General features: G+C 44.8%; 1 protein-coding gene across 1 annotated transcript in view; it reads left to right on the top strand.

Moving 5' to 3' along the window:
- Window positions 1-14,328, top strand: part of LOC138472757 (SPARC-like) — a 659,099-nt gene that overhangs the window by 448,910 nt on the left and 195,861 nt on the right. The window contains exons 5-7 of the mRNA XM_069611089.1: window positions 6,744-6,865; window positions 8,545-8,702; window positions 12,006-12,118. Of these exons, the coding sequence (XP_069467190.1) occupies window positions 6,744-6,865; window positions 8,545-8,702; window positions 12,006-12,118 (393 nt within the window). The remainder of the gene's footprint in view (window positions 1-6,743; window positions 6,866-8,544; window positions 8,703-12,005; window positions 12,119-14,328) is intronic.

Here is a 14,328-nt window from a genome sequence, read left to right as displayed (position 1 = left end):
AGCACAACACAGGTTCAAATCCTGATCCCACGCTGGTATTAAGCGCATTATATATGAACAGTGAAATACTTCTAAAGAATAGTGGCGCTGCTGCTCTCCTAAAATGCTCAAATTAACTTTTCTACGAGGAATATATCATGATAGTAGGCAAAGAATGTTTGCAGAGAGCATAGCTCTGACTGTACTTTTTAATCTGCAATACACACATCTCAAGGCACACAGTTGGTAGGGACATGTATAATACTCCTCGGTGATGTAATGTGCGAGAAAAAGAAACTCTCCGGAGAGGGGTGCAAAGAAAAATGGTTACCACCTGCTAATGTCAGCACCAAATCACTTCCTTAATTAAATGTTTAATGCATGATGTTTTGGTGTTAGTGGGCAAGGAGGAATGGAAAGAGGACAGAGAAGTTTCTATCTGCCCCTGCCTCTCTAAATCAACACTTTCCCTAGGCAGCGCTGTTGGGCCGCTTATCTAAAGGTGGATAAAATAAGGAGGTAAAAAATGATAGATTATTTTCAATACCATTCAAAAAGTGATCAATTTGGCTGTACAGTTGATACTACCTAGTCTTTAAACATTCAATGACTCTTATGGTGTACACGACTATGGCAGGTTTGGCCCCAGGAAGGGCTGGCGTTAGCTGTGTAACCAATGATTGGCAATGTAGACAACTAAAAACAGGGCATGACCCTCACAGATATTGTTGCAAAGATTGCTTTGTTAGCCTATACTGTGGCTGAGTGTGCTGTGGTAAATACGGGAGGGAAAGAGACCTCCTAATAGAGCAGTTAAAACAAAAGAGTGGTTGTGAAGACTCAGCAATAAGAAAGGGCAGACCCCTGTGTTATAGGGTCTCACTGATGCTGGAGGATGGGCAATGCTGTAGATTCTAATTATGATTACAATGCTAAACAGGACAATCAGTCCAATACAGGTCAACAATGGTGCCAACCGAGAAGGTTCTTCAAGAAAAACACCAACACCCAACACATTGGAGCTTCTCGAGTGCAAGCTCAGGCGATGATAATGTGGCCAGTACCTCAGAATTACAACACAGAGACCACTCACGTGATAGGCAGTCGAGGAGGGAGCAGTTTGTACACTTTGTGGATGACATAGACCAACGTCATCAAGTAAGAGATGATCAGGCTTTTTTTAGATCAACAGGGCAGAGGCCGGGTCGAAGCAGAGGTCAACAACACAATTCCCCTCGAATAAGCAGTAGCAGAGGTGAAAGGGTTATTCCCACAGAGGAACTACTAGTTGTCAACCTATCTGATCATGTTCTAATGAGAGATGAAATGGCAGTACTACAAAGCGGTTTGTTCTTTGTACCTATGGCAGAATATGACTCTTTTGACACCCGGATCGAAGTAGCTCAACTACTAAGAACATTTCAACTCAAACAATTCTTTGTGGATCTGGACAGTCTTGATAGTACCATCAATTCAAACAACACTACTGGCCTCCAACCCAAATCCATATTTTACCCCCCTAACATCACACCTGAATCAATTACCTTTGAAAAAGCATTAACACAGAAGATTATGGAAATGGAACAAGAACATCAGCCTATCTTCCACAACCTGACAAGACTGGAAAAAGCTGCACTGGACAATCTGAGCACGAATTCCAAAATAATCATTAAACCAGTTGACAAAAGAGATGCAATTGTGGTGATGCACACAGGGTCTTATGATCGGCTATTTATAACATGTTTAATACCCAGAGGTTTCTAAGCGCGAACCCAGGGATTGAACCTGTGTTGCTCCATGTCATCTTGCTTCCAAGGCGAGCATGTTGCCGCTGAGCTAAACTCCTAAAACCACTCAAATGATTACAACTCTCTTGAACAATGATCTACTCAATCAGCGTTTAGCGCTCGATCCAACTGAGAACTTGAGAATCTGTATTGCTACTATAGTAGATGAGGCTGCTAGTGAAGGCTATAACAGTAAGAAGGAAGCAGAAATCCTATGCCCTATGTTCCTGAACATCCCAGCCTTCTATGCACTTCCCAAAATACACAAGGGGGTTTCCCCTCCCCCAGCCGCCCGATTGTGGCAGGCATTATTTAAATTCTGGAACCACTCTCCCAAGTTGTGGACTTTTTCCTACAATCAGAAATACCCAAAATGCGGTCTTACATCAAGGATACAACTGTGGTATTGAATCTCATACTAGAGCTAACCTTCAACCCAGAGGAACAACTCCTGGTGACTCTAGACATAGCATGTCTTTACACATCAATTCCCCAGATGGAGACATTACTGATTATAGACAAAAAGTCTTAGAAGAACAAATACCTCCACCTGAGATTCCTCACATATTTACAACTTGCAGAGTTTGCGCTCCCGAAAAAAAGGCCTTTATGTATAAAGAAACATTTTCTGAACAGATGTCAGGAACGGCTATGGGAGTAACATTTGCTCCATTTCTAGCCAACCTATATGTGGCAGACTTTGAGAAAACACACATTTCCAACAATAGCCAACATACAGGACATATATCCATATGGCGGAGATATATAGACGACATCCTATTTGTCTTCTCGGAAAATCAGGCCCAACTCGTACTTAAGTAGCAAAGAAGAGATTCACTTTCTGGACCTTAGAATTACAACTAAGAACGGGACACTTAGCAGCACAATGTTCAGGAAACCGACAGACAGGAATTTCTTTCTACAGTTCGATAGTTTCCATCCGAAGACAGTAACTACCAACTTAACGTTCGGTCAGTATCTACGTTATTGGTGTAACTGTTTTGACACCGCCGAGTACGATGCATAGGCAATGGCATTGACACAAAGACTTCAAGAAAGTGGCTATCCAAGGAAACTACTTAAGAACAACAGGAAATCAGCACGAAATATCCCACCAGCCCACACTCTTGAACATCACAACAGACCATTACAGGAGAACCGAATTACGGCATTATTTAGCTATTCATCGCAACTGAACTGCCTCCTCCACGATTTGCAGCATAATGCAGAAGAAACATCAGAGACTCTGCGGTCAGTTCTTATCACTCAGGAGTAGTTCCCCAGTCCTAAAAGACACTGTGGAACACAACACATCCAGTTGGTCATGCACCGTGCGGGTCATGCCCAATATGTCCACGTACTAATAGGTCAATAACACTTGACCTTGTGCCCCATACACCATGGAGGCAACTGACCTTCACCAATTGCAATACAAGCAATTTGATCTAAGTGATTACCTGCTCTTGTAATCCTCGATACATCGGCATGACTGGCAGACCTATTAAGAAGCGCATACAAGAACATCAATCATGTATATGTACCAGGAAACTGAATGCTCCCCTGGTTGAACACTTTTCCATCAAAAACACAAAAAGAATGACTTTAAATGGTTAGTGATCGAAAAAGTACACACCCCACCTAGAAGAGGTAAAATAAATGTGCTATTACCCAAAAGAGAACAACGGTGGATTTTTAGAGTGGGTACTGACTGCCAAGGGTTAAATTAACCAATTAATTGGCAATGTCTCACTACCCTTGTCTGACTCACTTCAGATGTCAGCCCAAGATCATCATGAGTCACATTTTGACCTTTGCATTTTAAGCCATCCTAAAAGGCAGGCACACCATAATATATGTTGACCGTAAAGGTGACCATGCCCTGTGTTGGATGATGAGCATTCCAACTAGAGTAATACCTATAATTGAGGCACTCTTCCTTGAAGAAGGTTTTGCTCTCATTACCATTGGTATTATATTAATATGCATAACCAATAATTGAGAATTATTGGTTATGCATATTAATATAATATAATATAATATAATTTAGAATTATTGGTTATGCATATTAATATAATACCAATGGTAATGAGAGCAAAACCTTCTTCAAGGTAGAGTGCCTCAGTTATAGGTACCACGTACCTACACAGCACACATCAGTGTGAGTGCTTTCCCTTTCCTGCCGGAACAGCATTGACACACTATTAACAACACCAGCAGGATTTATTTTACCCGAGAAGCAACCACCTCAAGTATGACTGGAAAATGTATACATGCCTTTCCCACAGAGATATACTCACAGCACACACGACATTTCAGTGGCTTGCAACCCTTGATCTAATCTTATTGAGTCTAGTCGATTTTTACAACTGATCTGCAGAAATTGTCTTGTAACAAGTTGTATTTATTACATCTATGTTTAAATGCTTTATCCACCTTTGTTTAAATGCTTTATTCACCTTTGGTGCCCTTAATTTCTTAGGCAATTTCAGACACTCCAAGATGGCGGTCTACTTACACACATCACCCTACAGTCACGTTTTTATGGACTTCGGTTTTCCGTGGCAACATGCAGCCTTATAGTCAACAATACTCTGCAGCAGCTCCCTCACGCCTTTACGAATGAGTGCATTTTCCTAGCTAGACGCATTAGCTGCGCAAACCGGGTAACATTATTAAAATGTCTTGTAACTGACAGACAGATATTTCACCCTGCACAGATGCCCAGAGTTATATATAATTTTACAAATAATGGGGGCTTGACTTACTAGATGGGCCTTTGCTTGTCACAAGCAGAACCTGATATCTAGTCATGACACGCGGCTGTGCCCAATTTACTTCTGAGCCGCAGCGATAACATCCATAAGCTTAATGCGCGGTCCACTATGTGCTCCCCTCAGGTGCAAGTTGCCCGTATTGGGCCCACAGCGGTGCCGTCAACACACCTGTGCCCTATTAGAGTCAGAAGGTATTTAACATGAAACAAGCAGATAACAGCCTGAACGTTGCTTAAATGCCGGACACTATAAATGCCTATATTGACTGCTGTTGGTAATGGACGCAGACCATACACACTGCCTAACACATATCCGTGTACCTCTTTCAGAAGTCCCAGCCATGTACAGTCTATGTACCCAAATCTATTGAAACTACACAAGTGAATGACAGACCACAAATGTGAGTATAGACAGACGTGTGTTTGCGCCATAACCTTTAAACATTACAAATAATTACTATAATGCAGAAATTAATAAAATGCAAGTATGGTGGTACTGTCCCTGAAACATTTTGTTGATAGGGTCTGCTTGAAAATCTCCTATCAACGAGTACAGAGGTGAGACCCTTCCTTCTAATATGTTCTCGGAAGCACGTCATAACAGTCTAATTACCATGGACATGTTTTATATGTAGAAGATATTCACTATCCAGACTGAAGATAGTCCTGAAGAAATTGTCATGAATTAAACAGTACACCGAAACAGGTTGACTGAACATGGGATGACAGTGGACAGTTCCCCACCCACTGCATTTCCCATCCTCGAGCATCAGGGAGACCCTCTAACACAGGGGTCTGCCCCATCTTGAGTCTTCACAACCACTCTTTTGTTTTAACAGCTCTATTGAGAGGGTTCTTTCCCTCCCGTTTTTACCACGGCACTCTCATCCACAGTATAGGATAATAAAGCAATCATTGCCGCAATATCAGTGGGGGGGGGTCATGCCCTGTTTTTAGTTGTCTACATTGCCAATCATTGGTTACACAGCTAACGCCAGCCCTTCCTGGGGCCAAACCTGCCATAGTCGTGTACACCATAAGAGTCATTGAATGTTTAAAGACTAGGTAGTATCAACTGTACAGCCAAATTGATCACTTTTTGAATGGTATTGAAAATAATCTATCCTTTTTTACCTCCTTATTCTATCCACCTTTAGATAAGCGGCCCACCAGTGCTGCCTAGGGAAAGTGTTGATTTAGAGAGGTAGGGGTATATGGAAACTTCTCTGTCCTCTTTCCATTCCTCCTTGCCCACTAACAACAAACCATCATGCATTAAACACTTAATTAAGGAAGTGATTTGGTGCTGACATGAGCAGGTGGTACCCATTTTTCTTTTCACCCCTCTCCATGGGAGTTTATTTTTCTTGCACAATACATCACCGAGGAGTATTATACATGTCCCTACTAAGTGTGTGCCTTGAGATGTGTATATTGCAGATTTAAAAGTGCACTCAAAGATGTACTCTCATTAAGAAACAGAAAGAGGGCTGGGTTGCCCAGCCTCTCCTTTGTTTCTTAGTGAAAAGCCAACATACAGCAGGCAGCCCTTTTATGAAGGTGCCACATGGTTGAAGGGCTGCCTGCAGGTGTCAGAGTTTCTGGTTAGAAATGCTGACAGCTGCAGCCAGCCTTTTTACCATGGATGCCTGAGGGGCTGGCGTGTCTGGGGCCAGCCTTGGGTGAGCTCTAGCAGGGACCTGGCTCGGGAGCCCTTTTTGGAGACTACCATGGCTCTTCCCCTGCTAGACAGAGCCCACTTAAAGCCATGTGTACTATCTTCAGAACGACCATGCCCAGGATAACCGTACAAGGCTGTCCGTCTACCACACGAGTTCAGTGATCCAGGCCTTGGCGCTACACCTTTTTAAAATATAGAGAGCCACGAGTGCACATATAGGCACATGGACGTGCATGCATGCCCCCACTCAGGTATGGGCTCGTGCACGTACAGCCACATACACAGACATATCAAACGCGCACTCATAAATACACACTCTATCCGCAAATAAAATAAAGACTTTGATTTCTGGTAATTCATCTTTTAGAGTCAATTAGCCGCAGACGGGTGGTGCCAGTTGAATGAACACGATATGAATAAGGATTGTAAAACACAGCAGGGAAAAATAATATTGCTCTCATTGGAGCCATAGCCAGGAAGGAGACCAGACAGATCACATATCCATGTTTCCCTCTTTCCACAGAGCAGACGATGCTCCAGTGTGCAGTGTGACGGGAAAATCCTACGCCAGCCAGTGCCTGCTCCACAAAGAAGCCTGCCGCAAGCGTCGCAGAATAGGCCTGGCCCACCAGGGACGGTGCACAGGTAAAAGATGGACAATTGGCAGGCATTAAATGCACGAGCGGCCTGATTCACAAAGACTGGCACTGAAGCAAAGGCGGCGATGCCAGTGAGCATCTCAGATTTGCACCTTTTACCTGATACCTGACTCACAAAGCGAACAACTAAAGCGCATCTAGTGAGATGCCTGCTCATGGGCAAATGCGATTCTCTAATCTTATCTCAAGGGCACTTCAAAGATGTTCCAAGACCCTCTGGATTTGCTCTCATTTTACACTTGTGCATAAGGCACAAAGTATAAGGTGCAGCTGTGATATGTACATGGTCCTGATTTGCTCCAGTGTAATCTGATGTCATGAAGGCCCAAGGTAGCTTATACTTGTGTAAATCCTTTGCATACACCCACAACACAATAGGAATGAGAGACTCTATGATGGCAACATGGATACAGGTGGCAGCTGTATTTGTAATTGTCTTTTTGGATCCAACCTACTTCAGCGCAGACCAGTCCTTCGGTCAAGCTGATCATTGTGTCATGCCAGGCAATCCGTACTCGCCTTTCATTCTTCCCCCAAACCTTCAGGCACAGCTGCACCGTTTGCACCATGAATCAGACCTGCTGCAGAAGCCACTCTGATTATTGTGCACAGCGAGGCCAGCTAATACACTTGGCTCTATATTTCTCCCTTATTTAGTAATCCATAGTGAACCAATGGTGCACCTTTGTTGCTTTCACGCGCCCATGCTCATGTTGGGCATTGGTAGGTTCCTTATGGCGCACCTTAGTGACTTTCATGATGCCATGCTCAATGTGGCTATTGGTAGGCTCATCATGGTGCATCCTATCACTTCCATAATAGCATGCACATGCAGAGCAATGGTAGGTTCCTCAAGGTGCACTTTTGCCACTTTCCTGATCCCATACTCATGTTGGGTGTTGGTAGGTCCCTCGTGGTGCCCCTTTGTCACTTTCGTGCTACCATGCTCATTTTGGGTTGGGCATTGGTAGGTCCCTCGTGGTGCCCCTTTGTCACTTTCGTGCTACCATGCTCATTTTGGGTTGGGCATTGGTAGGCTCCTCTTGGTGCACCTATGTCACTTTCATGACACCGGGCTCATGTTGAACATTGGTAGGTTCTTCATGGTGCACCTTTGTCACTTTCATGCTACCATGCTCATGTTGATCATTGGTAGGTAGGTTCCTCATGCCTCATGCCATGAAAGTTGACTTTTTGTTAATTGGTGACTAGACCATCATAAAGGAGCATCTTGCAATTTCAATGCCTATGGATGCTTCATTAAATTCAATAGGTATGCTTCCTAAATTGTATTAACATGTAGTTACCATTCTATGGCATAATTTCTTCGTTTCTCCTTCCATGCCTTCTTTCATTCCTCTTCCTTTCCTTCCACTCCTGATTCTCACATGTTCCCGCTTCACTCGGTCCCTGACTTCGGTTCTTCTAAGTAAGGAATGTAGAAAGTAACCAGGCATTCCTTACTCGTCTCCATCTCTCCCTCTCTTCCCGACCACTCCCCTCTTCTATCTGCCATATTAGTCTTCCTTAACACCTCACTCTTGTGTCCATAGCTCTTCTTGTGCTCCCCTTCATCCTCATTACCCGCAGCCCCCCTGTTCCTTCTTTCATTCTCTGTCGACATATGCTATCAACTTTTCCATTTTATTTTGTATTGTTATCTAGTCTTGGAAACTGTCTGTTCAGCTGAAGAATTTGACCAATTTCCATACCGTCTGATGGACTGGTTCCTGCACTTGAGGCAGATCTCAACAAATGTCACCTTCAGCCATATTGGAGCACAGATCTGCATGTGCAGGGAGGACAGACGTGAACTGGCAAAGGTTAGACGCATGCAACTCAATGGACCGACTGTCTTAATGCATAAATATGGCTGAAATGATTTACATAATGTTATCTTACGTTGCATACGTTTATCTATGTGTCTTAGCTCCAGTAATCCCTTTGAAAAATTGACACTTTGAAAATGTAGCACTCATTGGCAAAGCCAACAGTCCGGGCATCTGTGTAGGCGTTCAGTAGGCATTTCAGTTCAGTGCAGTACAGGTCTATTGCGATATAAAATATCATAAAAGTAACACAATATTACATCACATTCTTTAAATCACAATTATTAGATACTGTAACATGAGTTAAATATAAAAACCATCAAATAGCTGCATTCACATGTTATACAATCAATGTATAGCTGCACAATAAAAGGTAGCAGAAAACATCAAAAACAGTTTTGGACGTGTAATAGTTAATAGAGGGGGTAACTACCTGATCAGGTCGTAAATCAATATATAATAACTTGGTAACCAGGATATGAATTTGTGGCTGTCGTAGGTAAATACTGGGCAGATAGTAAGATGCTTGGTAAGTTTTGCTATTTACATAATGGGGAAAAAAATACAAGGCATAGTGTGGGGACATATTCCACCTCACAAACTAGCTGAAGCCAGTTGAAGCAATAAACTCATTGCAACTTGATCTGACCAGTATTCAAAACTCCTTCACGAGATGTCACCCCCCCCCATAATCCAGCCAGCTGACAATGCTGGTTAAGAGGGCTCCCTTCACACCCTGTTTTGCCTAATGCGCCAAGTGCACGCCAGATACTTGGACGTTGAGGAGACTGCCATAATGTCGCTAGAAGTCCTGCATAGTGTAATTGCATCAACCGTAATGCGTATTTGCCTCTCCTTGAACAATGGCCCGAGGAAGCCTACTCTGGGTGCCCGGTAGTGCGGGCAAATGAAAATGAAATGAGATACAGTTTCAATTAAGTCCGCACAAAATGGGCATTCTGGTGGTACATTAATATTCCACTTAATCAGTAGACTTGCTAGCGGGAGTGTCCCCAGTGGAAGTTTTAGGGATAGAACTCTTTCCTATTTGGGCTTAACGTGATTAAGATATACTTTGCCGCCCGAAACCTGCTTCATATCCCAGTAACTTGACAGGAGAGTGGATTGTCCCACTTTACACAAAATATCCTGTTCTGTTTTGGCTAGTTAAGCGTTCTTAAAGACAGTCTTCTGGAGTGGCCTGGTAATCAAAAGAGGCCCTGGAAATAATTTTCAAAGTGGCCCCATATTACACATTTTCAGCAATCCTAACCCTTTTCCTATGAGAAAATTTGAAAATAAAATATGTTACCACACAAAAGAGGAAGAGGCTGCAGAGGCCTAGCGGGAATTGTCCAGAGTTCCCTATAGGCCAGTCCACCCCTGCTCATGCTAGTCACACTGTCTGGGCTGCTCCAAAACTAGCTCAACCCTGTAACACGTCATTCATTTTTCATGTGGGCAAACCCCCGGAGTGATATGCCACCAGCCTGTGATATAAGATCCGCCAGCGCGTCTTTGTACTTCCTCAACTCTTTACTTGACTACAATCTTACCCAATAATAAACTGGCCTCGTAACACCGATAGAGTCAATGCGCTGCCTCCGCGTTTCCTGAAATATCAGCAGATTGAGTGTACCATTGGGTAGACTGAGGATATTTTTCAGATATTTATTTTCAGTAACTGATAAGGGCGAGCACCAGACATTCCCCCACAGTCCTGCACTTAATATTGCTGCTTGCCCCGCTTGCGCTTTGTATGCGTCAAGTGACACCCGGACTGTCCCGTTCCCATGCTCTCTGGTAAACCTTGTCAGTGCCCCACTGTACCTCGCCAGTGTGACATTTGCTTTTGCCAAGTGTTGGTTCCACCGGCAGTTTGATTTTGCCCTCAAGCCGAGGTAAATCTTAAATTCAACTTTCTCAATGGGTCTTTCACCCTGTTCAAGCCTCAGGTGCCCTTTAATCTTCCAGCTGGCATCTCTAATGGCCATGGATGTGTATTTTTTTAAACATTAACTGCTAGGCCATTTCTGCCACAAAATTCCCAAAATGTTTGAAGTTGACTTTTCAGCCCCACTGGCATTAAGGATAAAAAAAAAAACAAATGCATCATTTGGAAACATGAGTACTGGACTCTTGTTGTTTGCTAAAGTGGGAGTGTCAAAGTGAAGTTCTGACAGGGTTGCTAATTCCATTTACATCTGCAGTCTGGAAATGCACTTTGATCACGGATGTCCGCACAGGATCAGTAACAGCATCCGCATGTGCAAACCCGCCACCTTGGATTCCCACCTTTCATTCCCAGGGATCCTTATAGACTCCGACTGCTTTCTTCAAGTGCAAAAAGCAGCAGAACTCATTGGGAGCCCCGCCTTTCTGACCGAACCCAAATATTTTGCAGGTGGAGATGGTGTCTGTTTTCCTGCACAGAATGGGGAAACTCACAGAGTGGATTGTCAACTCTGACATTCTGCGTCCAGTGAAACCACTCCAAAATAGCCCAGAGACCCATAAAGATACTGGTAACCTGTAACTACAGTTTCACGACCCTTCGAGGCCCTTATGCCCTCAAACGAGATCTCCCGCCTATCTTTTCTTTTCCACACATGCCAATAGTTATGGCTCAAAGACAGCACTTGCAGTGCCACCTAAAAGCCAAAACTAAAAAGTAGCACTCAAAGAAATCATCCACGTTCTGCCTCTAAATCAGGGCTGTTCCTATCACAAGGAGGATGGGTTTCAGCCAGGGGATTTTGTCTCACTATATAACTGCATAATTCCAACTGGTAAAGTATGCCCCAACTATGTCCATTTACATTGTGGTAATGAAGGCAGTTACACAATCCTTAAAGAAAGGAGTGGAACTTGACGATCAACATTATCCTTTATATTGGAGCAAGGTGATCATTTTCTCATTGGTAAAATGGCTCATAATAAAAGGGTGTATTCTAAAGTAAGTAAGTATAGGTGCAACGACAGACCTAGAAGATCAATCCACTATGCACACTGTCTTTAATGAGATGTAATGTTAGTGGTCTTGTATAGCGTCCATCTGCCACTATTGTCTGCCTCACTGTGCTTTAGGGATTCTGGTTGAACTTCAGCAGTATTCCTACAGTGTTAGATCACGTGATCATGTGTTTCTCTTGGACTCAGCCGGGACTAAAGAATTGCCATTGCATCCTATGGTGCCGTCTGTCTTGCTGCTCAAAAGCTTGTATTTCTGAAATTGTTGGTTGGTCTTTCTAGGCTATTGTGCCAATTCTGTCACTAAATAACATGTTTGCATTGTAGGGGAGATTTCTTACTGCTGACCGTAACAAGAATGGCAAACTTGGCCAACGCGAACTGAAAAAACTCCAGTACAAACACCTGCCCATGGAGCACTGTGCCAAACCTTTCTTCCAGTAAGTACCAAAGCAGTAAGGGGGGGGCAAAATAAATCACGCTCATAGCTCGAAAGCTGAAGGTGGTGTTGCCAGCATGGGCAGAAGGAGACATTGGGGGAGCAACGCTTCTGAAAACAATGTGAAAGGTCATAGGAACGGCTGCAGTGAGAATGCTCTGATTACTTACCGGTAATCTTCATTACTCCTAGTCCTACTCTTCCTCGTCACAGTACTTACTTCATGAGGCACCCGCCTCCGACACAGGACCTTCTTCTATTTCTTTAAATCCCTATAACTCCTCCCCCACATCAATGTCACTCAGTTTCATATTACCAAGCCGGAGCATGGGACCTTCCCCGCAGGGAGGGTGAGGAGGGTCGTCAGTACTGTGACGAGGAAGAGTAGGACTAGGAGTAATGAAGATTACCGGTAAGTAATCAGAGCATTACCTCCACGTCCACTCTTCCTCGTCCCAGTACTTACTTCATGAGGTATACCAAAGCATCAAAGGGGAAAAGGTCCCAATGAGACAGAGCCAAAAACAGTGCAGCAAAACACACCCACAATAACTCTTAAATCACTTCCCCACAGACAAAAACTCCAACCACGAAGGAACCAACCCCCGAGTGGGAGAAACTCAACCCATAGCGGTTGATGAAAATGCCTAGACCAGCCAAGGCGGCAGCCATACAAATCTCTTGCAGAGAAAAATCCTCCTTACATCGGGCCAGGAAGCTGCGAAACCCCTGGTAGACCGCCCCTGATTGTGCGCAGGCACAGGCAGGCCAGAAGCCACATAGGCCCTAGAGATCACAATCCGGAACCACCGGAAAATGGAAACCACAGATGCGTTATGCCCAGCCCCAGCCAGACCACAAGCAATCAGAAGACTATCAGATTGGTGGAAAAGGCAAACCAAGCCAAATACTCCAACGCGTCCCGCCGGACATCAATGTTAAGCCGAGCCACCTCCTCAGGCGTTCTTGGATCATGAAAGAAGTCAGGGAGAACCAGACCCTGAGAGGTGTGAAACCCGAGAGACAACTGAAGGGAGAAACTTCGGACCACACCCCGGCACCACCGAGTCTGGCAGCACCCTCAGGAAAGGAGCGTGACATAAGAGAGCCCCAATCTCCCCAAGCCTACGGGCAGAAGTGAGGGCAATAAGAAAAGCAGATTTCAGTGTAAGATGTTTGATATCAATCTCGGAAATGGGCTCAAAAGGAGGCCCGTGAAGGAACCGTAATACAAGAGGGAGATCCCAAAAGGAAAACCCTTTATCAGCACCAGGAAGGGAATAAGAAAAACCCTGGATCAACTTCCCCACCAACACCTCCCCATCCAAGTGACCGTCAGAGTCCCCCAAAAGGAATTTCATGGAGGCCCGCTGAGAGCGAAGCCTGGAAAAACTGCCAGGCCCCTGTCAAAACTCCTCCTGGAGGAACCGAAGGATAGCAGAGGCCAGAACGCAGGGGAGGGATCCCAGACTGCCCATACCAGTCTCGGAAATGGCCCCAATGTCTGCCTAACACCTTCAGAGTGGAGGGTCTAAGAGCATCCATTTGGACTCAACTAAAGGATCTGAGAACCCCTGAGATATCAACCTAGACTGAGCAATAGCCACACCGCCCATTGCATCCGGTGGAATTCTAACCGCAGATCCCCTTGAAGGGGACACGGCCACCTCGGAACCAGCCAAGGTTCGTAGGAACGAAGCTCCAACAGAGAGGGGAGCCAACTCCGGCGGCACCAGAACAGAGCTAACAACAACACAGTCACCCTGGACACTCAGATGCGCCAAACCACTCGGGGCAGAAGGGGAATAGGCGGAAAGGCATAAAGGAAAACCCCAAGGCCACTGTACAGAGAGGGCGTCCATCCCCCAATCCCCTCAACCTGAAACCGAGAGCAGAAGAGGGGAACTTCTGCTGAGGCCGGGGATGCAAACAGGTCTAGAACCAAGGACCCTAATCTGACACAGGTCACCGCAAAGACCTGGGCCAACAGGACCAGTTCTGCAGAGGAGTGAAAACCGGCGTCTGAGAAGATCCGCTTGAACATTGTCCACCCTTCTGATGCGTGAGGCCAGCAGATACACCAGATGAGATTCCTCCCAGGTGCCTATCAGCGCTGCCAGAGCATTCAAGGAACAGCCGGAACCCCTTTTGCAGTTCACATATGCCAAGGCCGTCGTATTGTCCGATCGGACCAAAAACCGCTGACCGTCC

Source organism: Ambystoma mexicanum, chromosome 8 (genome assembly GCF_040938575.1).
Source record: "Ambystoma mexicanum isolate Mex_15411 chromosome 8, UKY_AmexF1_1, whole genome shotgun sequence".
Classification (NCBI taxonomy): domain Eukaryota; kingdom Metazoa; phylum Chordata; class Amphibia; order Caudata; family Ambystomatidae; genus Ambystoma; species Ambystoma mexicanum.
This window is presented reverse-complemented; position numbering and strand designations above follow the sequence as displayed.